At 34.8% G+C, this 25,287-nt stretch overlaps 1 protein-coding gene across 4 annotated transcripts in view; it reads left to right on the forward strand.

The window, feature by feature from the left end:
* CCP110 (centriolar coiled coil protein 110kDa) overlaps positions 1-25,287 on the forward strand; it is a 25,655-nt gene extending 368 nt beyond the window's left edge. For 2 of the 4 annotated variants that reach the window (XM_014544429.1, XM_005872011.2), the window contains exons 2-16: positions 1,733-1,878; positions 3,825-3,980; positions 7,591-7,719; positions 10,032-11,667; positions 13,986-14,116; positions 14,842-15,019; positions 15,586-15,725; positions 16,222-16,338; positions 16,703-16,804; positions 16,991-17,107; positions 18,653-18,726; positions 19,315-19,377; positions 20,285-20,344; positions 20,830-20,915; positions 23,381-25,286. In XM_014544429.1, the coding sequence (XP_014399915.1) occupies positions 3,840-3,980; positions 7,591-7,719; positions 10,032-11,667; positions 13,986-14,116; positions 14,842-15,019; positions 15,586-15,725; positions 16,222-16,338; positions 16,703-16,804; positions 16,991-17,107; positions 18,653-18,726; positions 19,315-19,377; positions 20,285-20,344; positions 20,830-20,915; positions 23,381-23,433 (3,027 nt within the window). In that variant the 5' untranslated portion in view covers positions 1,733-1,878; positions 3,825-3,839 and the 3' untranslated portion in view covers positions 23,434-25,286. Of the gene's footprint in view, positions 1-1,732; positions 1,879-3,824; positions 3,981-7,590; positions 7,720-10,031; positions 11,668-13,985; positions 14,117-14,841; positions 15,020-15,585; positions 15,726-16,221; positions 16,339-16,702; positions 16,805-16,990; positions 17,108-18,652; positions 18,727-19,314; positions 19,378-20,284; positions 20,345-20,829; positions 20,916-23,380 lie in introns of all 4 variants that reach the window. The other 2 variants (XM_005872009.2, XM_005872010.2) reach the window with 2 other exon arrangements.

Consider the following 25,287-nt stretch of genomic DNA (forward strand, 5'->3'; position numbering starts at 1 on the left):
CGGATGCTGGCGCTGCCTCGCGGGCCCTCCGGATGGAGCCGCATCGCAGGGAGATGGGCGTGGGGCGCTGGGGTGAGAGCAGAGGGTCCGGGTTCATAAACTCCGGCTCGAGCCGGAGAACCACCTCCTATGGACAAAAATGGGCCTTTTTTCTTCTCGCTGCGGTGCTGGCGAGGGAGGAGTCCCCGGGGTGTGCACTGACCTCGTCTGAACGCGGTTACCACGACCAGGCGCCCTAGGACCCTCTGGGGCAGGAGGATAATAAAGCAAAGTGTCTTGATTGCCCCTGGTGCTGCCGCTCTTTGCTTCTATCTGGTTTTGATCCCAGCTCCCTATCCCGAATTTAGGCAAATGGCAGGTGCTAGAGATCGATTTAATGGGGGAAGGGTCTGGAAACAGCCAAAGGCGGAAGCCGTTGTCCCGCTCTCCACGTTTTTAAATTACCTTTGAGTCTTAGTAGGAGCCAGGCACTGTCACTGCCCTCCAGTTCATAGTGTAGGGATAAACATCATCCTCAGATCGTCATCTGCATAATAAAAGCAGCCCCCGTGTATTGATGCTTCCTGCACGTCCCGCAGGAGACTAGTACCACCAGTTACCAGACCTGTGTTAGTTCCTTGAACCCTCGCAGCATCCCTTGGAGACCGATGGGGTTATCCCTGTTTTACAGATGATTCTGAGGCCTGGCGATGGTGAGTGAATTGCCAAGAGCTCACAGCTAGTATGAGCCTAAGAAACCTTCCCCGTCATTGCCGCCGTAAGAAGTGTATGTCGCCCTAACCCAGTGGTTCTCAACCTTCCTAATGCCGCGACCCTTTAATACAGTTCCTCATGTTGTGGTGACCTCCATCCATAAAATTATTTTCGTTGCTACTTCATAACTGTAATGTTGCTACTGTTAAGAGTCGTAATGTAAATATCTGATATGCAGGATGTATTTTCATTGTTCTCGACCCACAGGTTGGGTCTAACCGGTTTGGCTCAGTGGATAGAGCGTTGGCCTGCGGACTGAAGGGTCCCAGGTTCGATTCCGGTCAAGGGCATGTACCTTGGTTTCGGGCACATCCCCAGGAGGGGGTGTGCAGGAGGCAGCTGATCGATGCTTCTCTCTCATCCATGTTTCTAACTCCCCTTCCTCTCTGTAAAAAAATCAATAAAACTATATTTAAAAAAAAGAAAAAGAAGTGTATGCCTTGGGAGGGTTGGCGGGCAAACAACCAGCTAGAATCTGAAAACAAAGCCAGATCTGCCGTTTCTGGCAGAGCACTGGTGAGGAGCAGCTAGCCTGGCCATGCGTCTGGGGTTCGCAGAGGCTTACTTGGAGAAGGGTCCTGGTATAAATGCAGAAGAGGAGGCATGTCTGAACTTGAGGCAGCTGGCAGACCACTAGCTCCAGTTGGCCAGTAATGCCTGATGGCCACGTGTGGGGCCAAAGAAGTGTGGCTGGAGTGGCCTTGTAGTCAAGGCTCCCTTAAAATAAAACCCTGCTGACAGAGATAATTGTGTTGTCAGAGAGGAAGTGCCCTCTTGCTTAATCACATAGGATACGGATGCTCACTTTTTGAATGGGTTGCCTTTGCAATTTAGAGGTTCCACGTTCTTCGAAAATACAGTCATCCATGAAACTACCGTTCTCCAAAGTCCATTCTGCCTTACTAGCCTTTTTTCTGGTTTACATTATTGTTTGAGCTTATTACCCTAATATTTATTTATTCACTACTTTTTTATCAAGTGCTACTGTGTTGCCTACACTGTTCTGTGTCATGGGGATTCAGCCGTGAGCAAGACTCGGAAAGTACCTGTGCTTATGGAGCTTACGATTTGGTGGAGGAAGACAGACAAAAGCCAAGGAAATAAACAAGATAATTTCAGATAGTGGTAAGTGCTATGAAAATTGGAAAGCAGCAGTGTAATGTGGCAGTGACGGACACAGGGCTAATTTAAAGGGACAGCCTTTTAAAGGTGGAGCCCTACAAGCTGAGACTGAAGGATAAGAAGGATCCAGTCAGGCTCTTCTGGGATCATTTGGTGATTTCCATAATCGTATTAGCACTTGTATTAGGATATTTTATGCATTATCATATGCCATAAGTTACACTGTTATAATAATAAATTACTGTACATCTGCAATCTGTATGACATGCATGTACTGTTTAAGGGATATGGATTTAATTTTCTGAAACAGTGAGGCATATCTATATGACGTTGTTGAAAGAAAAATAAAACTATTGCCATAAAACCATTTTATTTCCTTAAATTTCCCAGACCTTTAAAATGGAATTTCATGCTTTGCGTGTGTATTCATAGGAAATATGTTACATTGATTATATAAGTAATCTATTTATGTTCCCTGTAATGCTGGATGCATTACATACTTTGAAGTATTTTGGTAGAAATGGGGTTATTTGAATTTCTCTTACATCTTAGCTTCTGCATATTTGGTTGTTAAGATATCATAATATGGGTTGAAATTTAGACTAAAAATTGAGGTATTATTATGGTTATCATGCAGTAAGGTGTTGGTTTTGTTTTTTACTTTTGCTTGTTTTATGAATATAAGTTTGAAAAATAACCTCATTCAACTCAAGAGAACCATTTCTCTGAAATTAAACTCTCACTTTGCATAAGTTGAATATAGAAACAAGTAGAATTGATGGGATCATAGGAAGAAGTTATTAAGACTACCAGTTGGTCAAACGTAGCAACATATCTTATTTTTTATCATCTAATCCTAATTTTGAATATGCCTTTTCTTCATTTCTAATTGTGCTATATTTTGTCCCTGACACTTTAGTGTACTGAATTTTTAAGTACCTTGAGACTTAGGACAGTATCATATTTTATCTTATTTCATCTTTGTATATCCTACATCATGAATTGAATTTCCTTACCCTCTTTCTTTTTTTGTTAATTAATTAATTGCTTTAAAATGAACACTTAAAGGAACATTATTGTATTGGTTTTTCTGTTTTCATAGTTCATTCCCTTGTTGGTTATGAGCCTCATGATGTCTCTTTTTTCATTTGTCCTTGTTTATTTAAAGGAAACAATGTTAGACATAATGCTATGGAAACAGGCAATCAAATATTTAACGCTTGCTTGATGAATGAATATGGTGGCTAATCCTTCCTGGTTACCTTGTATTTTCATGGCCACCATAACAATTTCCAGAAATTGTGAAGTTACTGGGCTGATTATTTTAAGTAGTTTGGCAATGGTTCCAATTTTCAATAATAGAATTATTACGAGAGTCAATAGGTTTTCTGTTTTCTACTGCTGACTGACTTGGCTAGTAATGATGGAGTTATAATATATTTTTAAAATATGCAAGTAATAGACTTTGAACTCCATGATAGAAAAAGAATTTTTAAAAGAGGTAACTTTTTAAATTTAAATAGCCATTCTGTCTTTCTGGGTACCTTTGTATACTTTAGTTTTTCTTGTGCTGTGTAGCTAAGTCCTGCTAAAGAAAATATATTCTATTTTATAGTCTAAAGTTAGTAAAGTGGTAGAGAACTTTGTGTCCTTCAAGTAGGTTTCACTGCTAAGTTCTTAATACTTCTCTAAACTAATCACATTTAAAGATTGATTTGCATGCAAATGTTCAGAAATATTTACTACGTAATGTAAGCCTTAACTGGGTAGGATCTTGAGCCACTTACCTATACTTAAGAATTTGCTCCTGATCAGTGAAAAATTTTTTGGGAAGGCCAGTTCTAGGAATTGTGAATTCTAGGAATATTTTAGTGCTCCAAAAAATTTGCCAAATAATTAAGGTCTATTTTTCTCAGCACATTAAAAATGACATTTTTCTCTTTTTGCAGTGTGGTTGTGGGAAGATGGAGGAATATGAGAAGTTCTGTGAGAAAAGTCTTGCCAGAATCCAAGAGGCATCACTATCCACAGAGAGCTTTCTACCTGTTCAGTCTGAAAGCATTTCACTTATTCGCTTCCATGGAGTGGCTGTGCTTTCTCCACTGGTAAACATTCTTTGATTTTAGATAACCTTTTTTCTATAGTGAACCATTAAGGCACTTCACAGGAAAAATAAAAGAAAGGTTTATAAACATCAAAAAGATGCCTAATTTATTTATAACTAAAGAAATACAAATGAATTAGCTTTTTTTTTGCCTATTATATTGGCAAAGATCTGATTAGGACCTAATGTTCCTTCGGTTGTGGTGAAAGCACTTTTGCTGAGAGAATCAGTTGATTTTATTTTTTGGTGAGCAATTTGGTAGTGTTTATCAGAATTTAAAAGTGTACATAACCTTTGACTCAGCAATTCCATTTTGGGAATATTTTGCAATTATGTTCTCATCTAAGTGTCCAAAGAAATATTCATAAGGTTATGGTAGCATTCTTTAAAATAGCAAAAGACTGATGAACAACCTGTGGACTAGTTTAACTATGATTCATCTTATAGAATTTTTAAAAGAGGTAACTTTTATTGGGATTTTATATAAGAGAATATCCTTATATATTCTAAGATTCTTATAGAATCTCATACATGCCATTAAAATGAGCACAGCCATCAGTAGTGGACTAGTTTAACTATGATTCATCTTATAGAATCTCATACATGCCATTAAAATGAGCACAGTAGACCTAAATGTGTGGACATTTAAAAATTCTATAAGATGAATCATAGTTAAACTAGTCCACAGGTTGGTATATATATTCCATGGAAGGATCTCCATGAGCTACCGTAAATCACTGCACACAGCCTGCTCTTGGAGACAGTGTGGAATAGTGGTTTAAAGTCCTCCTGTGGTGCCTTCTGGCCTGGGTTCAAATCATTGCTCTGCCACTTACCTGATTTGTGAACTTGCAGGTCCATTTTCTTTATTTGTTAAATTAGGATAAAAATAATGCCTACCTCATAGGGCTGTTTTGAGGATTAAATGAACTAATACATTTAAAATGCTCAGAACAGTATTTAGATCATAGAAGGAACTTAATATATGTTAACTGTTTGGATTTTTAAATAAGGCTATTGTATTCTTTCTCTGGAGAGGGGTAAGGAAATATAAGATGAGAGGGAAGACACATTTTTCATCATAAACCCTTTAAATGTATGTGATTTTATGTCAAAATTAGTATGATTGAAAGAGTTCAATTTTTTTTGTGTGTATAACTAGTTAAAAGATCAGTATTTTCTGCCAACTTTTTGTAATGAAATTTTCAAACATACAGGAAAGTTGAAAGGATAATACAACGACTACCCATATATCACTAGTTAGATTCAGCATTTTAACATTTTTGCCATCATTGCTTTATCGTGTGTATGATCTTATATATGTATGTATGTGTATATTTACCTACTCTTTTTGTCTTATTGCTGAACCATTTGAAAATTGCAGATATATAACACTTCTCCCCTAAATACAGAGTGGGGCAAAAGTAGGTTTACAGTTGTTTGTATGGAAAATAATATAATAATTAATAAATAACAAAAGGAATAAACTCTGTTTCACGTACTCATAATTGTAAACCTACTTTTGTCCCAACTGTTATTTTGGTATATATATTCTAAGAATAAGGATATTCTCTTATATAAAATCCCAATACCATTATCATACCTTAAGACAATAATAATTTTAAAAGCATCTAATATTCTTTTCATATTCAGATTTCCCAATTTGCGCTCAAAATGTCTTTTATAACTTTTTAAAATCTGAATCCAGTCAAAATTCACAAATAACATTTGCTTGTTACAATTTTTAATCTCTTGATCTGGAACAGTTCCTCTTAAAAAAAAAATTAATAGTGAATTTTTAAAGAGACCAGAGCAGTTATCTTGTAGAATACCTTACATTTTGGATTTGTGTAGTTGTTTCCTTCATGGTGATGTTTAACTTGCCCTCTAGTCACTATAGTTCCTATAAACTGGAAATTAAGTCTAAAAGTTTGATTAGAGTAGGTTAAACGTTTTGGGTAAGAATTGTTTGGAGATGATGCCATGTATTTCGTAGTAAATTAAATCAGAAGTTACAAAATATCTAGTTCCTCTAGTTTGATGTTCAGTTTGAATACTTGTTTTTATAGTGGTGCCTATCAGATGATTCTTTAAAGGTATCTTCTTTCTCCTTTTTTATTAGCAAGTAAATGGAATGATTTTATTAGCAAGGGTGGAATGATTCTTTGATACCATGCAAATAGGAAAAATTTTATAACATTTTTATCAGCTACTTGATGACATAGTGCTTGATCAGTTTAATATGGACCAAAATGTCTACACCTTAACAGCTTAGGATCTATGACTCCATCAGTTACTTATTTATAAGCAAAATCTGATATTTATGGATATTAATCCATGTTTTTGTTTTTAATCCATGTTTTTATGTTATACTAGAAGCCCTATGCACGATCATTCGTGCAAGCGTAGGCCTTCCTTTCCCTCACTGCCGGCACCAGCTTCCCTCCTTCGGCCGCCACTAGCTGGCACCTGGGACCCGAGGTGGCTTCCCCCGGGCTGGCTTCCCCCAGGCTGCCCACAGGCACCCGGGACCCAGCTGGCTTCCCTCCGGCCCCAACTTCATCAGGAAGGACATCCAGAATGACATCGGGAAGACATCCGGTCTAATTAGCATATTACCCTTTTGTTATTATAGATTTGATGGATGAATATTGCAACTTTGGAAAAATTTTTTTTTTTAATATATTGAATTATTTTGTATTTTCTTTTTTTTAAATATATTTTATTGATTTTTTACAGAGAGGAAGGGAGAGAGATAGAGAGTTAGAAACATCGATGAGAGAGAAATATCGATCAGCTGCCTCCTGCACATCTCCTACTGGGGATGTGCCCGCAACCCAGGTACATGCCCTTGACCGGAATCGAACCTGGGACCCTTCAGTCCGCAGGCCGACGCTCTATCCACTGAGCCAAACCGGTTTCAGCTGGAAAAATTTTTATAACATGTTTTTCATTTGCATAAGTCTAAAATAAGTCTTAACTCCTTAACACAGTGACTGAATTTCCCAGAACTTAATAATTAAGATTTAAACCCACTGTAAAAAGATTTAATGCATAGAAGCCTTCAGTTTTTTAGGTACATTATATTTTTAGTGGAGGTTACAATGAAGTAGAACCAAATCTGTGTACTGATTTTGTAGGCAAATAAAATATCATCTATTTCTTTATCATTAACCCTTTGGATATTTTCTTGAGGTAGAAAAGAGTTAAAATGTATTTTTTTTTAGAATATTAGAATCTAACTGATCCATTGAAGTAAGGTATTGCCAAGTGAAAAGATCAGCAGTGGCCAAAAGGGCTGATTTTATAACTCATTTTAGAGTATTTGAGAAGGTGTGTTTTTTCCTTTTAACTTTTTTTTTAGTTGAGAATAATTTACATACAGTAAAATGCACAAATCTTAAGTATTTAAGTTCCTTGGATTTTAATATATGTGTACACTTGTATAACTCACACCCACACAGAACATTTTCATCACCACTGATCCCTGTCAATTAACCTGAACCATTTCAGATTTCTTTCTCTATAGTTTTAATCACTCTGATTCAAAACTTACTGGTTTTATGCTATTTGTATATTTATGAGAAATCCTTATTTATTATGTTTTGTAGCTTAATATTGAGAAAAGAAAGGAAATGCAACAAGAAAAACAAAAAGCACTTGATGTAGAAGCAAGAAAGCAGGTTAATAGGAAGAAAGCTTTACTGACTCGTGTCCAGGAGATTCTTGAAAATGTTCAGGTGTGTAATTTAAACTCTATTCAGTTATAATTAAGAAATCATGAGCTAAGAATTGAAGATAATTTTTCATATATATGTTTGCATTTAATAGTTAATTACCAATATACTTTACTGTTCTGTTTGAGAAGTTTCATAATTTGTGATATTCCATTTCAGTTATTCCAAAGAAAATTCACTTGCTTGTTAGTGATGACCAGTACTTGAGTCAGAGGGTACAAATACAATGGAGTCATACATTGGATATAATTGCTTCTTGTATGTGTCCTATGACTCTAAAAACATGGAATTCTCAGTGACAAAATGATAGAATTGTCCATTGTACTTTACCTCTGAATTAATCAAACTATTGACTCAATTATCTTATTCTCATTCTTCGTTAAAATAAATAACTGCCCCCAATTTTGGGGGTAAAAATTCTGCTCTTAGATACACAAATGCAATTTATATTAGATAATTAGAATTAATTGCCTAGATGCATCTTAGGTCCATATTAAAACCATTCAAACAACTGATCCATACTTTTTGTAATTATTTTTATTTAGTTTAATATAAATTTGTTTAAACAATTTGTTTTAAGGTCTGGATCATTTTATACTAAAAGAAAATAAATGAATTTGATTAAACAAATAATTTCTGCCATATAGAGCACTGTTTTGCTGGTTACATTTTTTTCCCCCATATTAAGGATTTGTGGTTTGTGTAATTTATACTAAATGAATGTACAATGAATTTTAGAATATTTCCCATTAACAGCTAGCTACTTTCATTTCTCTGTGGGTAGTAGATTTTAATTTGCAGATTATAATTACTTCATGTATTAAGTTTAAAATATATAATGTGTAGCACAATAAGGTTGGGTTTTTTAATTTGATATTTTTTATTATTGAAATAAAAATGGTCTATCATTCTTGGTCCATTGAGGGAATATATCATATATATTACTAAAGAGATTATTGTTGAGTCTGAAAACTTTCTATGTTTAATAGAGCATGTACCATGTTGAACTGTAATGAATTATGCAGGTAGAGACATTTTATATATTAAAAATAGATTTCCAAGATCTGTCTCATCTTTAAAACTTATGATTCTATCATAAATTTTTTTGTTATTTAAATCATGTAACCAAAGGCTCATGTTAGGTGTATACGAAAAACATTGAACATATGAATATGTCCATAGACTTCATGAATATGTAGTTCTTTTGTTTTATTTTGGTCCTGAGTACACCTTGTTGTACTGCTTATTGCATAGTACATACCTGGAAACCATTATACTAGTATGTCTTGGGATTTGTACAGTCAAACAGGAGTGCCATATGGCCTAGGGAACGACACATGCAAAACAACCTTAAAATCTTTCCGTAATCATGATTCTGGAGTCTATATTCACATAGTATGATAATGATTTCTGCCAGTTTAATATATGCTTGTATAATCTTTAGAAACCATCCTAGTTCACTTTTAATTTTTTTGCAAAGTTGAATTATTTAAATACAAAATGGAATTTTATTTTTTTCTGTTGGATCTCTTGTGTACATAATTGCTCTCATCTTAATTTTTCAATATTTTTTTTACTTATTTTGTTTCTTCTAACACTCAATAACAGGTTTCTGTTTTAAATGATCATCAGTTAATCAAATTGAAATTTTCTTTAATAAATTGGGTTTGAAGTTTAATTTTTTCTTATTTTTAAGTAATTTAAGCTACATGGCTGAGCTATCACTTACTACAAATTTATTTCATTACATAGATGGATTTTAGTTAAAATTTGGAGTAAGTATGTGGGAGACAGGTGTCTTATTACTGAATTGTTTTTTCTTAGTCACTATCCAGAGTAAGTTAGTCTTTGTTAAGGAGGGAATCATTTGTGTAATAAATTTAATGACTTGCTACTTGTCTTATATATTGCTATCCTTAAATGATAGCTCTTATAGGTGGAATAGTTGGTAACATTAATAACATATAGCCAGAAGAAAGTTAAGGAAAATGCTTCTATTCCAAGATTAAATTGCACATGGATATATGGATATCTCTCTGTGTGTGTTTACACATGCACATATGTTCATAAATTTACCAGAATAGATAATTTTTTTAAAATCTTAATAAATAGGCAGAATGACCACTAGATGTTATTTATAGTAATTTGAGCTCCATGTGGTATAGGATACCATAGAAAAAGGTAATCTTAGTCTTTATTTGTGTTTTCAAATATTAGAACTCTGAATTTTAAATTTTAGTTTTATTTAGAAAACAATAAAATCAAAGGTGTTGTTGGTAATGAGGAATTATTACTTTTTAAATTTCATTTTTCAGGTTAGAAAAGCACCTAATGCCAGTGATTTTGATCAGTGGGAGGATGAAACAGTTTACTCTAATTCAGAAGTCAGAAACTTGAATGTTCCTGCTACCTTTCCAAATACCTTGCCAAGCTCTACTGAACCCTCTACTTTAGCAAAGTTTGAAAAGATAACTGGAATTTTGCCATTGAATAATGAGGACCAATTTAAATCTAATGGAATAGACTTAGCTAGGGATTCCGAAAAACTTAATTTTCTAAAGCAAGGTGGTAGTTCAAATATTGGTCATACAGAAAATGAAGCTTCTCTGAAGACCTCAGCAACCCCACAAGAGACTCTTATTTCTGGTGGTCTCCTCCCAAAAAATGAAGAACAGAATCCATCACTTTTGGAAGAAGTTACTCCAGATCCCTACTTAATGAGTCTCCAGAACCTGATGAAAAAGTCAAAGGAATATATAGAGAGAGAACAATCTAGACGCAGTCTGAGAAATAGTGCAAAGGGAAGTGTTAATGAGAGTCATTCAGACAAAGAAAATGATGCTGTTAAAGTGACTGACTGTGTAAAGGAGAAGACCCAGTTTATGGGCAAACACTGTAGTTCAGTGATTCCTGATAAACCAAGCCTTAATAAATCAAATGTTCTTCTCCAAGGTGCTTCTGCTCAAACAAGCAGCATGAACACAGCAGTTTCGGGTAGTTTTTCTAAAGCAGACATAGCTGTGGGAACTGGCCACCCCACTGTTTCAGATCCTGATTTTGATTTTAAAGTCATTCCCACTTTTGTTACTGAAAATAATGTTATCAAAAGTCTTACTAGTTCATATGCCAAATTACCTAGCCCAGAGCCAAGCCTGAGTCCTAAAATGCATCGAAGGCGTTCTAGGCCATCATCAGCATATAATATACTTATAAATAATCCAGTAAATGCTTGTGAATTAAGTCCTAAAGGAAAAGAACAGACAGTAGACTTAGTTGTTCAAGATACTGATGAAAAAACAAGCGTACCTGAAACGGTGCCAAAGTTACCAACTGATTTAACAGGAGTTTGTTCAAGCAAGGTTTATGTCAGCAAAAATACATCTGAAGCTATACAAGAAATGGTTCTAAGTAATTCAAATCAGGTATGTCAATCTTCAGGAAATCAATTAGAAAATAAAGTTATTCATGGACTTGCTATTGTGGAAGGTCAATTAACATCTGATGGAAGAGTTCCACACAAAATGGACAGTACAAGTACTGCAATGCCAAGTTTGCATGAACCATATACCACTGGTCCATGTATAGCAAGTCAAAACTTTGGAACCCTGAGTGGACTCAAATCAGCCAGTGTGTTAGAGAAAAGCTGCAGTTTACAAATGGAACTGAATAAGTCTTATGATGTAAAAAACCCATCTCCTTTACTGATGCAAAACCAGAATGCCAGACAGCAGATGGACACCCCTACAGTGTCCTGTGGAAATGGACAATTTTTGGATAACAGTTTTGAGAAAGTTAAACGGAGACTTGATTTAGATATGGATAGTTTGCAAAAAGAAAACTGCCCATATGTCATAACAGCTGAACAGGAAAGGCAACATTTGCCAGAAAAAATATGCCCTACAGGATCTGTCTACATCAACAAGAATAAAATGTTAGAAAGTATTTCTAGAGGTAAGAAACTTGGAAATGTTTGATACCTGCCAAGCAGATGACATCTTTATTGAATACTTTTAATTGACATTTTGCAAAATAATCATCTTTATCTGTTCATTAGGGTACTTAATTTCATTTATCTTACCAGAGTGCATATTAGCTACAGTTTCGTGCCATTTGGCTTTTCTTACAGGATTTTAAATTTTAATTTATGAATCTTTCACAGTCCACTTGGTATTATAGAGAATATTGTTAGTGACTGGAGGAAAAAGTTCTTGTATGAAATCAGTTTTAATCCAGTGTACTGTTGTGATGTCTTCCTTTTGGGCTGTGGTTTCTAATGTTTTCACCTGTTTGTCCTTTCATTTGTGATGAGATCTCCTGTAGTTGGCCCTTTAGTAAATACTTTAACATCAAATTATTAGAGAAAAATATCACAAATAAGGCTCTGTGAGTAGTATTTCAAGAATAGTATCTTTAGTCCTAGCTGGTTTGGCTCAGTGGATAGAGCGTTGCCTGTGGACTGAAGGGTTCAATTCCGGTCAAGGGCATATGCCCGGGTTGCAGGCTTGATCCCCAGTAGGGGGTGTGCAGGAAGCAGCCAATCAGTGATTCTCATCATTAATGTTTCTATCTCTCTCCCTCTCCTTTCCTCTCTGAAATCAGTAAAAATACTTTAAAAGTTTTTTTTAATTATTAAAAAAAAATTAGTATCTTTAGCCCTAGCCAGTTTGGCTCAGTGGATAGGGTGTTGGCCCTAGGACAGAAGCATACCGGGTTCGAATTCCAGTAAAGGATTGTACCTCAGTTGCAGGCTCAATCCCAGGCCCTGGTCACACATGTGTGGGAGGCAACCAATCAATGTATCTCTCTCACATTGATGTTTCTCTCTCTCTGTCTCTCGCCCTCCCTTCCACTCTCTAAAAAAAAAAAAAACCAATGGAAAAATATCCTCAAGTGAGGATTAACTCCCCCCGCCCCCAAAAAAGAATAGTATCTTTATTGATAGAAATTATTTCAAATTTCTGTTGCATCTGATGTTATATTAACAACTTGCTAAAACATGTCTTCTCTATTACTTCTTACTTTGTTGTCATGGTTCATAATTCTTCATTGCTGAGAATGGGAGACATAAGTGAAGTAAATTAAGTTCTTAGACATAAACATTTCAGCTTTAATGTGATATATGTCTTCCTAAAAAAAACACCTCACATTCTGTAAAATAGTATGCTAAAAATAATAGGGTTTTTAGGAAAAATGGGGTTAGGGCTGACCATTTAAAACCTGTGCAACTTTATAAGAATGCTAATAAAAACAACAGTTGATAACCTGGGAAGCTAACCTGATTCTCCATGTAAACGACATACCATGGCTAGAAACTATCTCAGGGAATCCCAAAACCAACAAGTGGCAATTCTGACAGTGGAGGCAGCCAGGTTGCTATCAAAGTGGGCAAGGGAGGCAGTGCCCCTCTCTAGTGAGGGAGCTCCTTGTCTTGAAGCACTGGGTGGAACCCCCCACATTATTATTTTATTGTCATCAATACTTTTTTTTAAAAGGCTTTATCAAAATGCAACCTTTCATGGAGTACTTTGAGAAGGGAGAGGCAGAAAGGAGAAGGGGCATGGAAGAAAGCTCACTTGTCTGCTGCACTAGCACATGTTCAGCAGCACCTTTTTTCACGTTCAGTTAAATGATATATTTGAAGCTGAAAGTGCTGACACAGGATAGGCATTTGCCTTTGCATCTCCAGAACAAATCTTTATAGCAGTGGGCACAAAGCAATCCTTAATAAAGTTGACAATCAGCTTAACTCGGGACATTTTTAATAATGCACAGTTAAAAAAAAATATTCTTACAAATTGTTCTACAATCCAAATATACAATAGCTTGGAAAACAAAAGCCAATGTAAAAAGACAGATTAAAGCCACTAGAACAGTACAGGTTTTATATGGCTCTGATTTTACAGTTTCCTACTGCATCATCAAGGTTAGAAATCTGTTCCTCCAGCTGGCTTCATTGCTCGGGATTTCAAGAAATGCCTTTTCTTCCTGGTTTCATTTCACCTTCCAGATCCATCCAATATTCTCTAGTATCAAGTAGGAGCCTGTTGAATGAGCTGGTGAAGGTGGTGAGATGGGGGCCTTTATTTGATAGCATGAAATAAGAGTCCCAAAAGAGAATGTGGTTCAAAGGAGGGGCCTGGCTATATCTTGATTATATTATGTCAGATCCAGGAATAATCTCTTGTCAGAAACATACTTTAAGTTGATATAAAACATCAGATGTTAGATTTGTAAATTTTCTAAATCTGAGGGGACATGTTTTTTTTCAGAAGATGAGGAAATATTAAGAAGCAAGATGTTAGCATTTGAAGAAATGCGGAAGAGACTAGAAGAACAGCACGCCCAGCAGTTATCACTACTCATAGCTGAGCAGGAGAGGGAACAGGAAAGATTGCAAAAGGTGAGGTATTAAAATGTACGGATATAGGGCTGGTAAGTGGAATTTAGCCAGCAATATCTAAGAATTTTAGTCATGGATAGGATACTTGCAATTTTCCTCCAGAATATGTTAACCTAAAGGGGTCATTGGTTTTGACACATGGATAATATTTTTATTACCAGAATGTGAGGTTTACTGTTTAGATTCTTATCTATATATATAAAAGCCTAAGCGACTGAACGACCAGTCGCTATGATGCACACTGACCACCAGGGGGCAGATGCTCAACGCAGGAGCTGTCCCCTGGTGGTCAGTGCGCTCCCACAGCCAACGTCCCACCATCCCTCCCCCCAGCCGGCCAGTCCCGATCGGCCCAGATGGCCCCGATTGACCGTGCATGAATTCGTGCCTCTAGTCTAAAAATAATGTAGAATTTATCAATAGGATGCTTTATTGAATCCTTGATTCAAAACTTAATATTTGTAAAGTTATTTTATAAGTAGATGCTAAAATAAGCATTCTGCAAGAGTATATTTTAAGAGGAGGACACTTGTTTTAAGATTATTATTGTTAATATATCATATTTTAAAATCAAATTGTCAATTTTATTAGAGGGAGGAACACTTGAAATAGATAACAATTTGCTGATAATTATACATACTTTTAGCTAATCCTAAAATGATACTGTTTTGGGATACAATTTAACAAAAATATCTAGCATGTTTTAATGAACTCTTATTCTATAGGAAATAGAAGAACAGGAAAAAATGTTCAAAGAGAAGAAAGTGATTACAGCGGAAGCCTCTGAATTGGATATTAACAATACAGTGGACTTAGAATGGAGAAAAATAAGTGACTCCAGTTTGCTAGAAACAATGCTTTCTCAAATGGACTCACTCCATACTTCAAATTCCAATAGTTCTGGTAAATATTTTAAAATCCTTTCCATTTGAAAAAATTATCCTGTAGTAAGATATTTTATTTGTCACACTTTAAATTGTAGCTTTTTTTTCCAAGTAATTCCATGCCCAACCCACTGCTGTTTGCCAGCTGCTTATTAACTAGTGAAAAATTAAACAATAGCAGCAGATCGAAGATGGTGAGCAGGTGTTCATGAGAAAAGCCACTTTAGCAAAGAAAATATCCGGAAATTTGATGCAGAGTCCAATCTTTGTTCATTCATGCAGCAGGTGGTATACAAGTGAAAACACCGTTTGCTGTCTCCAGAGTAATCTTGAATTACATCTAATTCCTATCCCAGTAAGAGTTTATCTTCACATCTTCAATTATCTTGAGATGCTGTTTGTGTTGAAAAGATCCATCTGGTACATAAGCCTAACGTCCATAAATACTTTAAGTAGATCAGTTTCAGAGCCAGTTGTCATTGTTTTTTGTTGGTGGTGTTCGTAATGAGTGTTGTGTTTATTTAGGTGTTTTGCATATTCTGATTATCTCACATCAAGTATAATACTAAATGTATATTTCTCTAGGTTTCACAAATTCTGCCCTACAACATAGCTTTGGTTCTGTAAATGAAGCACCATTCTACCTCTGGGGATCATCAACTAGTGGCTTGACCAAACCCTCCGTAACAAGGCCTTCTGTAAGAGCCACAACTAAATGGTCTCAGGTGGGCAAACTTAATGATACATGTATATCCATCTACCTACTATCTATTTATCTTTCTATAACTTTTTTTAGATATATTTTTATTGATTTCAGAGAGGAAGGGAGAGAAAGATAGAGATAGAAACATCAATGATGAGAAAGAATCATTGATCGGCTGCCTCCTGCATGCTCCCTGCTGGGGATTGGGCCCACAACCCGGGCATGTGCCCTTGACTGGAATCAAACCCGGGACCCTTCAATCTGCAGGCCAACACTCTATCCAATGAGCCAAACCATCTAGGGCTCTTTCTATATTTTTTTTAATATTTTCTATATTATCTTAGGTTATACAAATGAGCATGGGTATTTTTGTCACACATCCAATAGTTTAGCTTTTATTAGAGTTGAAACTACATAGAGCATATATTTATAGAAAAATTTAGTTCATTGTAATAGATAAACAATCTTGAGTATAATGCTCAAGTTATTAAAACATATGTCTCTCTTATTTCTTCTAGGCTTTCAGTCCAGAAGTACAAGCAAAATTTAATAAAATAACTGCTGTGGCAAAAGGATTTCTTACTCGTAGGCTTATGGAGACAGATAAATTGAAGCAACTTCGACAAACTGTAAAAGTAAGAAGATCTTTATAAATTATTTGTATTTCACTTCTGTATCAGTTTCTGTCAGTCTTGTTACAGCTGAATTGTCAAATTAGTTCAGAACTTAGGCAGATCAAACTATTTTTAGTTGTTGTAATATAGGCAATTTTAGAAATCTGATTATTAATTTCATTCTGATAATTTTTTAAAATATGTAAAGAAAGTAGTTTATGTATTTTCATCTCACTTTAAAGTGAGTGCTGTTTTGATTCTGATAAGTAATAGATTTGTGTTCTTAGTAATTTTGGATTGACTGAGAAAAAGAACAAAAGGAAACTCTAGTGATTGTGAACCTTCCAAGAAAAATGGTTTTTGAAGGAGCATTTTTTTCTTTCAGGACACTATGGAATTCATAAGAAGTTTTCAGTCAGAAGCACCATTAAAGAGAGGAGTTGTTTCAGCCCAGGATGCTTCTCTTCAGGAAAGAGTGCTGGCTCAGGTAAGTGTACAGGTCCTAAAGGCTTTGGGAAATGGAAATGCTTTATTTCTCTCCCTTCACTTAACCACGGAAAATATGTTTTAATTAAAACTTTAATCTTTTTCTTTAAATAAAGTGTATATAATATTATTGAACCCTGACCTCATTTTTTAAAATGGGTACAATATTTTCTTCTTTTAAAACTAGTTGCGGGCTGCCCTGTATGGTATTCATGATATATTCTTTGTAATGGATGCAGCTGAAAGAATGTCTATTCTACATCATGACCGAGAAGCTCGCAAAGAGAAAATGCTCAGGCAAATGGTACGTTATCTGATTTTGTAATGAATAAGTGAAAAAGAAAAACTGTTGCTTCTACAGTCACAAAATACTTCTGACACCAGCTGTGTGGGTTTTCCCCCCACACCAACCAGTTCTTTGATACCCTGGGTGTCATTCAATTAAGTTCTGATAGTATCTACCTGGAGTTAACAGATACTACAAGTTAAGGAGGCAGTTAAGACTGTCCCCACGTCTGACACCAATCACAATTCCCAGGTTGTCACTTAAATTTCTGTCTGATGCTTATAAATTGGGGTTCCCATTAACCCCCTCCTTCAGGTCAGTAATTTTATAGAATGCTCACAGAGCTCAGGTAAACACTTAACATACACTTATTGGTTTATTATATAACTAGAGGCCCGGTGCGCATCATAGCGACTGGTCGTTCTGCCATTCGGTCAATTTGCATATTAGGGTTTTATTATATAGGATAAAGGATATAATAAGTTATATAGATGACTAGCCAGATGAAGAGATGCATAGGGTGAGGTCCAGAAGGATCCTGAGAGCAGAAGCTTCTGTTCCCGTAGAGTTGGGACCATCTTTCTAGCACATGTATGTGTTTACTAGCCTGGAAGCTCTCTGAACTTTAGGATTTTTGTGGAGGCTTCATCATGATCAATTATTAACTCAATCTCTAGTTCCTCTCCTGTTTCCAGAGAATAGGAGATGAGGCTAAAAAAGTTCCAAACTTCTAATCATGCTTGGTCTTTCTGATGACTAGGAGTCCACCCAGAGTTGCCTCATTAGAACACAAGATGCTCCTATCACCAGAAAATTCCAATGGGTTTAGGAGATCTGTGTCAGGATCCAAAGTCAAACACCAAATATTAAAACAAAAGATGCTTCTGCCATTCATATCAGTCAGATTAAAAGGGTTTTAGAAGTTTAGCTCTCTTAGGAACTTGGATCAAAGACCAAATATTAGCAGGAACCAGGGGCAGAATCATATATATATGCTCTTTTGGGTTTGGAATACTTGATACTAAATGTCATTCTCTATTGACTTCATCACCCTGCCTATAATTCTTAAGCACAGGTAATTCCTGGGATTACCAGCAACACTTAAGTCTATAGACTGATTAAAAGAAATCTGTGAAAGAATTGCATATTGTTTTGTGATTAGATTTTGGAGTTTGAAGCTTTGAATGTTGCTTGAACGCCTAATAAACTATCATCTACTCCTGATGAAATTTCCTTGAAGCTATCATGTGCCTTTTTCCTTTTTTGGAAATCAGAGTTAGAAAACAGGCTCCAAGTTCATTTGAAATATATCAGAGTGTTAGAGTTCTGTGGTTTGAAACAATGATCTTAGTGGGGTTGGCAAAAGAAAAGCAAATTTTATATTATTTCATTGGTTAAAATTAATTTAAATGTTTTTAATTGGACTGTTTCAATCATAAAGACTAAGTTAAAGTTCACAATACTGGTAAGATATGCCTGTCCATGCAATTAAGATCATCCTATACTATAATTTAGTGGTATTACTGGGTAGTGTTAGAGCTTTGTTACTTTTGTATTTTAAAGGATAAAATGAAAAGTTCACGAGTGTCTCTTTCCGCTGCAACACAGAAGTCTCTTGATAGGAAGAAGTATATGAAGTAAGTTTTTTTCATGTCATGTCACACTAATTTAATTATTATCATACCCATTCATTTTAGTCATCTGTTGGTCTGTATATTCATATTAGAAATAAAGAACAAAAAATAAAAAATTTTTAAAAAGAAATAAAGAAAAGTTCACTTTTCTGCAGCTGAACTGATAGAAATCCCTTTTTTATATAAGAGTTTTATAAAATCCAGTGGTAAAATCTGATTTCATCTTTAGATAAATATATTTATTAACTACTAAATTTATCAGAGTTCAACTTGTGTAACTGATAGTCAATCAGATCTTAAACATAGTTTATCCTTATATGCAGTGTCACTTTTATATCTTTTAAATATGTTCATTTTCTAATACCCTAAAGACTTAACGGGAAGAAAAACTTAATGCAAGGAATATCCTAATGATTATCTTATTAAAACTCTTTTCTTGAAAGTAGTCTTTAATATGCTTAATTAGAGGTCTTTCGTGGTACACTCTTTTAAGATGATTTGTTTCTGCCACCATGTATCACATTTGTAAACATGTCTTTTCCCCCTTTCTGAATTCATTGTTTGTGTGTCCTTATTTGTATATTGTGTTAGAGCTGCTGAAATGGGAATGCCAAATAAGAAATTCCTGGTTAAACAAAACCCTTCTGAAGCAAGGTGAGAAAAATCACTTAGCCTCAATGAGAGGCTATTTTTTTTATTTTTTTAAAAAAGAAAATGTTATAAATCCTGAGCTTGCTTTTTATTCGCTTTGTTCCATTTTTTCTCAGTAGAACACTCTCTGCTGAGTTGGAGGATCTCAGGGTCAGAATTCGTTTTAACACCTGGTCATGTACGTGGTCACATGTCAGACCAGATATTCCTGGAGCTTTCTATGAGACATGTTGTCACTGGTGAAAATTTGAGTCCTTATGTCCTGAGTTCAGTCCATGAGGGGGGAGGGGGGGTCTTTGATATTTATTTAAAAACCTTCGAGCCCTAACCAGTTTGGCTCAATGGATAGAGCGTCGGCCTGCGGACTGAAAGGTCCCAGGTTCGATTCTGGTCAAGGGCATGTACCTTGGTTGCAGGCACATCCCCAGTGGGGAGTGTGCAGGAGGCAGCTGGTCGATGTTTCTCTCTCATCGATGTTTCTAGCTCTCTATCCCTCTCCCTTCCTCTCTGTAAAAAATCAATAAAATATATAAAAACCTTCGAAAGCTAACTTAATATTTCTGATCTGTTTTCTACTCTTGTAAGAGTGAAGTTTCTTCTCTCAGATATTTGAAAGGAAAAATTGGCTTTTGTAAAGTATATAAATAAATTACCTAAAAGCAGCAGGATTAATACTTATGTTGGACATCTCTTTCCTGACAAAAACCTAATGTTTGAGTTCTTGGTGAGCAAAATATAAGTACCATATTAATTTGCTTTAATCAGTTTGCTTTGCTTTGTAGTATTATAGTGGCCATATCATTGCATAGATGACTTCTACCACCCTGTTATTATTTTATCTAAAGAAAATGGGGGGAAACGGAATTTATCCTGTTGAATTAAATTTTTTTTTTTTTTATTTTGTTAACAGAGTTCTTCATGAAAACCAAGGACAGAATGCTCCTGTTCATAGGCTACTTAGTAGACAAGGGTAAGAATGCAACACATAAGCGTATTAAAAATATTCAAATCAAGATTAGCTTTGAGAGGGAAAATAATTTAGTGCTCTTTGTATAAAGGATAGCTGTTTTTCAAATGTGATATTTTTTATAGAATTAGAAAGAACTTTTAAAGTTTTGTGTTCAAAGATAACCCTTTGGTGTACTATTGTATATTATATTTTAATTATCATCTTATGTTGGCATGCTTTTACTTTTCATTTCATACCATTTTGCTCATTAAATATCGTAAACATCCGTATAGTAATTTCAGCATCACCAAAGTGTTCTTCAACAAAGTATGTTACAGTCTCCTGCTGAAGCAAAGTATAGCTTCCCAATGAGCATGCATGAGACTTAAATTATTTTCAAGCTTATTTGTGTTAAGAACAGTTGATGCAGTATGGTTGCTTTCTTTGAATGTTGAACATCTAGACCTTAATGCAAGTGACTTATTAATTCTTTTATATTCAATTAGAACCCCTAAGACATCAGTGAAGGGGGTTGTGCAAAATAGACAGAAGTCTTCACAGAGCAGAGTGCCTAACAGAGCGCCTGTTTCAGGTGTGTAGCAATGAGTTTGCGAAGCCCATTCGAAAGAAACAAGTGCACAAGCTGCCCTGTAATGCAGGCCTCACGCATGGGATCGGTTGTCCTTGCCACCATAATTCTGGCATATTCACAGTCATTCCTATAAAGTGATCATTTGTTTTAGTAGTTCGTGGCAGTCAGGAGGAGATCTTAGTAAAACTGTTTCCAATGTTGATTTCTATAATAATTCCATAGAAACACTGTTGTTTTTAATCTGAAAATTTTATAGAATTATACATGCTTAATTCAGAAACCTTTTTATAAATGAGTGAAATTTAACAGTGATCTCATGCCTAAGTCTATGCATGTTCAGTTTTGGGGAAGTGTAGCTATTACCCAGGAATACTTTATCTGTACAGAAGGGAAAGAAATTCTCCCTCTGACCACAAGATCACATGTGAATATGCCAGTTGGGAGGGGGTAAGTTCTTGTTTTCTTGTGCTCAATAAGAAGCTTGCGTTAAATCTATGTTCATTATTAGAGGATTCTTTAAGGGCTAAACTAAATAATGTATTTTAAAATTCTGTGTATGGTGGCAAGAGACAAATTCAGTGTTGAGCTAATGCAAACGCTTAAGCTAATGTTTTAATATTTTTTATTTATCTTTGTTAACACACTTTGATAAGCTCACAAAAAATTACATGATCCATTAAAAATACTTTCTAAAATGCTTTTTTAAATTATACTACTTTTTAAGCATCTAAAAGAAACCAAAATTAATCAGGCAATGACAATTAAATTTATAATAAATTATAATCTCATTAATATACATTTAGCATATTTTAGAGCTTTTATTACTAAGTGATTTTCTCCAAAATAGGAGAAAACAAGCAACATAAGAATTTTTTTTCATATTATCACCACTTGCTCATAGAAGTTCAAAGAAGGAATCAGATATTGATCATAACTTGGAAATGATTGCTGACCTTTGCATGTAGAAAGTGAATTTCATTCATAATGTTGCATGTATAGACGATAATTTAAATGTCATCTTTTGGAAGTCACTGTGAGTGACAGTTGGTCAGTTCTTTTATGCAGTTGAAGATCCTGCTCATTGCAGAGGGAGTCAGAATGAGCTGTTTGAAAAATAACCTTTTGAAAGAACTCAGACCAAACACCAGATCTCTTGCTTGTGAAGTTATATAGAATTTTCAACTTTTGAAAATTCAACTTTTTAAAAGGACATTTTCAATTTTTCCCCATGATATATATATAACCATATATATATATGGTGATAAAGCCTAGCTAGTTGGCAAATCATTGAGGAATTAATACTATTTTGCCTCAAATTATCTATTTGCCACAGTGACTACTCTCCATGTTCTTTCTCATGCATTTCATCTCCACTTTTTGTCACTTGTGAACTTGTAAGCAAAATAGCAACTACTGTTTTTATTCAGGAATGTTCAACAATGTCACTGCAGTTAATAATATACAATGAATTTTAGTATTGAGAATTATTGTGATTTAATTGCATCGCAACATAATATAAATGAACTCAACCCTTGAATTAGCATGTCTAATTAATATATACCTAAACAGGTACAGAAATCCTTTCCTAAGATTTACTTAGACATGAGCGCATCTATAATAATAGAAACGTAATATGCTAATTAGACCGGACAACCTTCTGGATGAAGCCGGGCCTGTGAGGGCCCAGGCAAGCCACCATGGCTGCAAGGGCCAAGCCCCTTGCACAAATTTCATCCATCGGGCCTCTAGTATTTAAATGATTTAAAAAGACTAGAGAATCTTACCCTTTTACATAAAATGAAAATTTGGGATATGTAAAATTCTCAACACAGGGTTTCATAGTTGTTCTTAAAAAGATTACTCTTTCCTGTTTAGATTTTTAATGGTCTGGATTATGTTTCAAACAAATTTGAAATTATGCTCTGATTTAAGCTACATGGAGAACAAACCATTTAGTAAGCAATTTTAGGAAATTAATTTTTATGATGACAGAATATCATAATCTTAGAATGAAGTAGAATTCTAAGGTGTTAAAATTTACTACAAAGCACTTAAAGTTGTTTATAGGTTTTACAAACTAAATTGCAATGTCTGATCTTGTATGCTTTAAAGCATATTTGTTCACTTTATATTTTGTGTTTAACTCAAGGGTTGATAGTGAAATTCAGAAACCACTAATTAAGGCAGAGTAGGAGGCAGCAATGAAAAATGGGTAAGGAATGCAACAAAGCAGGTTGAATTGGGGTATCAGAATCTCTGCTTCTAGCTCTGTTACTTAGGCAGGTGACTTACTCTCCTGTGTCTCAGTTTTATTGCAGAGGTAGCAGTTTCTACCTCAGGATTTTATGTAAGGATTAAATATGATAATGTATATTGCTTAACTTAGTGCTTGGCAAGAGCATTAAATAGTATCATTACAGAAAAACTAACATTGAGAAATAATATTAGTTCTGCTCTATTTTTAGGAGTATATGCAGGAAAAATCCAAAGAAAGCGGCCAAATGTTGCGACAATTTAAGAAGACAACATTCATTAGGATAAAAGCGGGGGAGGGTTCCATCCATATTATTGTCCATGCCCAAGACTTTCATTTCACCCTGGACTGTTTACACAGACAAAGTGATGTCAAAGGGCTGAATAATTATGTGGGTAATATGGTCAGTCTGGCTAATTCCTTCCCACACCCCCATTTTCCTTTTAATATTAGGTTTGGGTGAAGACAAATTAGTATTTAGTTAATTGACTCATCTCTATGCTTAATCTGTACAAACATAAGTTTGTTTTATGTACCCATATGTCTGTTGAGAACTTTTTGTAAAATTAAAAGGATATTTGGGTTTATATTTATAAAATACTGAAAAGGTGTGATAAAATATAGGTTCTGAAATATAAATTTCATTCATCTCTGCATACTGATTGCTGAATTTGATGTATTAGATGCTGTTCTATTCAAGGGGAAATTATTGCAGAAAAATGTTTTCTCCCAGTTTTGTAAAAACTGATTAATCTCTCAGCCTTCATATTCTTGGTCTTACAGGATAACCACGTAGAATAAAACATTTGCCTGCTCATTGTAGGTCCACCTAACATTTACCACAGAAGTATCTGGGGATCACCCTTTTGGTCATAAGCACACATTTCTCTCAACAGCTAGTCATCTTACAGAAATGTTAGGTTTGATGTTTGTTGTCCCAGTACTCTTAGAAACATTTCTGCTGAATTATAAAATCTTTCTGTAGAGGGTGACAACTTTGGTGAAGACAGTACAGTCTTCTTGAATGTAGTGGCATGCATTAATGTTACATTCATCTCTGTAACATAGAATGTTGCATGCAGTTTTGTGTTCCATTTAGTCTGTATATTTTGTTCCTTCAGAGTCTGCTTTTTCTAGCATGCTTGATTTAGGAGAGAACAAAGGGCTATACAACATAATAAGAAGGTCAGATTTTCAAATGGGATAGTAATATTATCTAGTTGAAATTCTGCATTATTTAAGAAGCACTGCCTTTTAAAGTTTTTCGTCACTAACATATTCATTTAAAATATAAACCAAAAAATGTTAATAAGGGACTATGATTTTATGAAAGAGAATGCCACTGTTGATTTATGATAGCATTTCCAAAAAGGGCTTTATGCTTCTCACATAAAATTGGGACTGTGTACATTTAACCTGTCTGAATTTTTAAAAGATACTGGTGTTTGAAAATGTAGCCTATATATATTCCTAATATTCTTTAAAGAATGGAGATAAAGACTGTTTTCTTTGCTTTTCTGTTCTATTTAAAATATAACCTTTAACCTTTACCATGGACAGAAAGTGATAACCTATTCTGTCCGGGCATAAACTTTATTGAGATGTATCATTTGTTGAATGAGTAAACCAGGAAGTTAAAAGACAGGTAAAATGTCTGAGTTACCAATTTTTTTATTTGTAGGCAAGAATATCAAATTATCTTAATATGATAAATTATGCTTTATCGTTCTGAAACCTCAGGAGACAGATTGCTCATATCATTGTGGATCTTTCCAGTAAGAAAGATACTAAAAGTTTTGTGTACACTAATACAAATTAGCTAAAAGAAATAGTATGTTTTGGAGAAAGTTAAAACTAGTTTTAGATTAAGGATGAGAAACTTGAGTATGTTGTTTTTTTTTAAGATAGAGCATGTGTGTTTTATACCTTGTTTAAATGTTCACAGCTTTTCTCATAAAAGTGCCAGACATTGTTTTTGTGCTTTTAATGGATTTTTACTTACATGCATTATTTTTTTAATATTTACTTTGAAGTGGAATGTTCATTAATGTGAATTGTATTTATTTTTATACTTTAATTTTCATTAGTTTTGCTTCTAGGAAAAAGACAAAATAAACT

Source organism: Myotis brandtii, unplaced genomic scaffold (assembly GCF_000412655.1).
Source record: "Myotis brandtii unplaced genomic scaffold, ASM41265v1 scaffold363, whole genome shotgun sequence".
In the NCBI taxonomy this organism is placed as follows: Eukaryota; Metazoa; Chordata; class Mammalia; order Chiroptera; family Vespertilionidae; genus Myotis; species Myotis brandtii.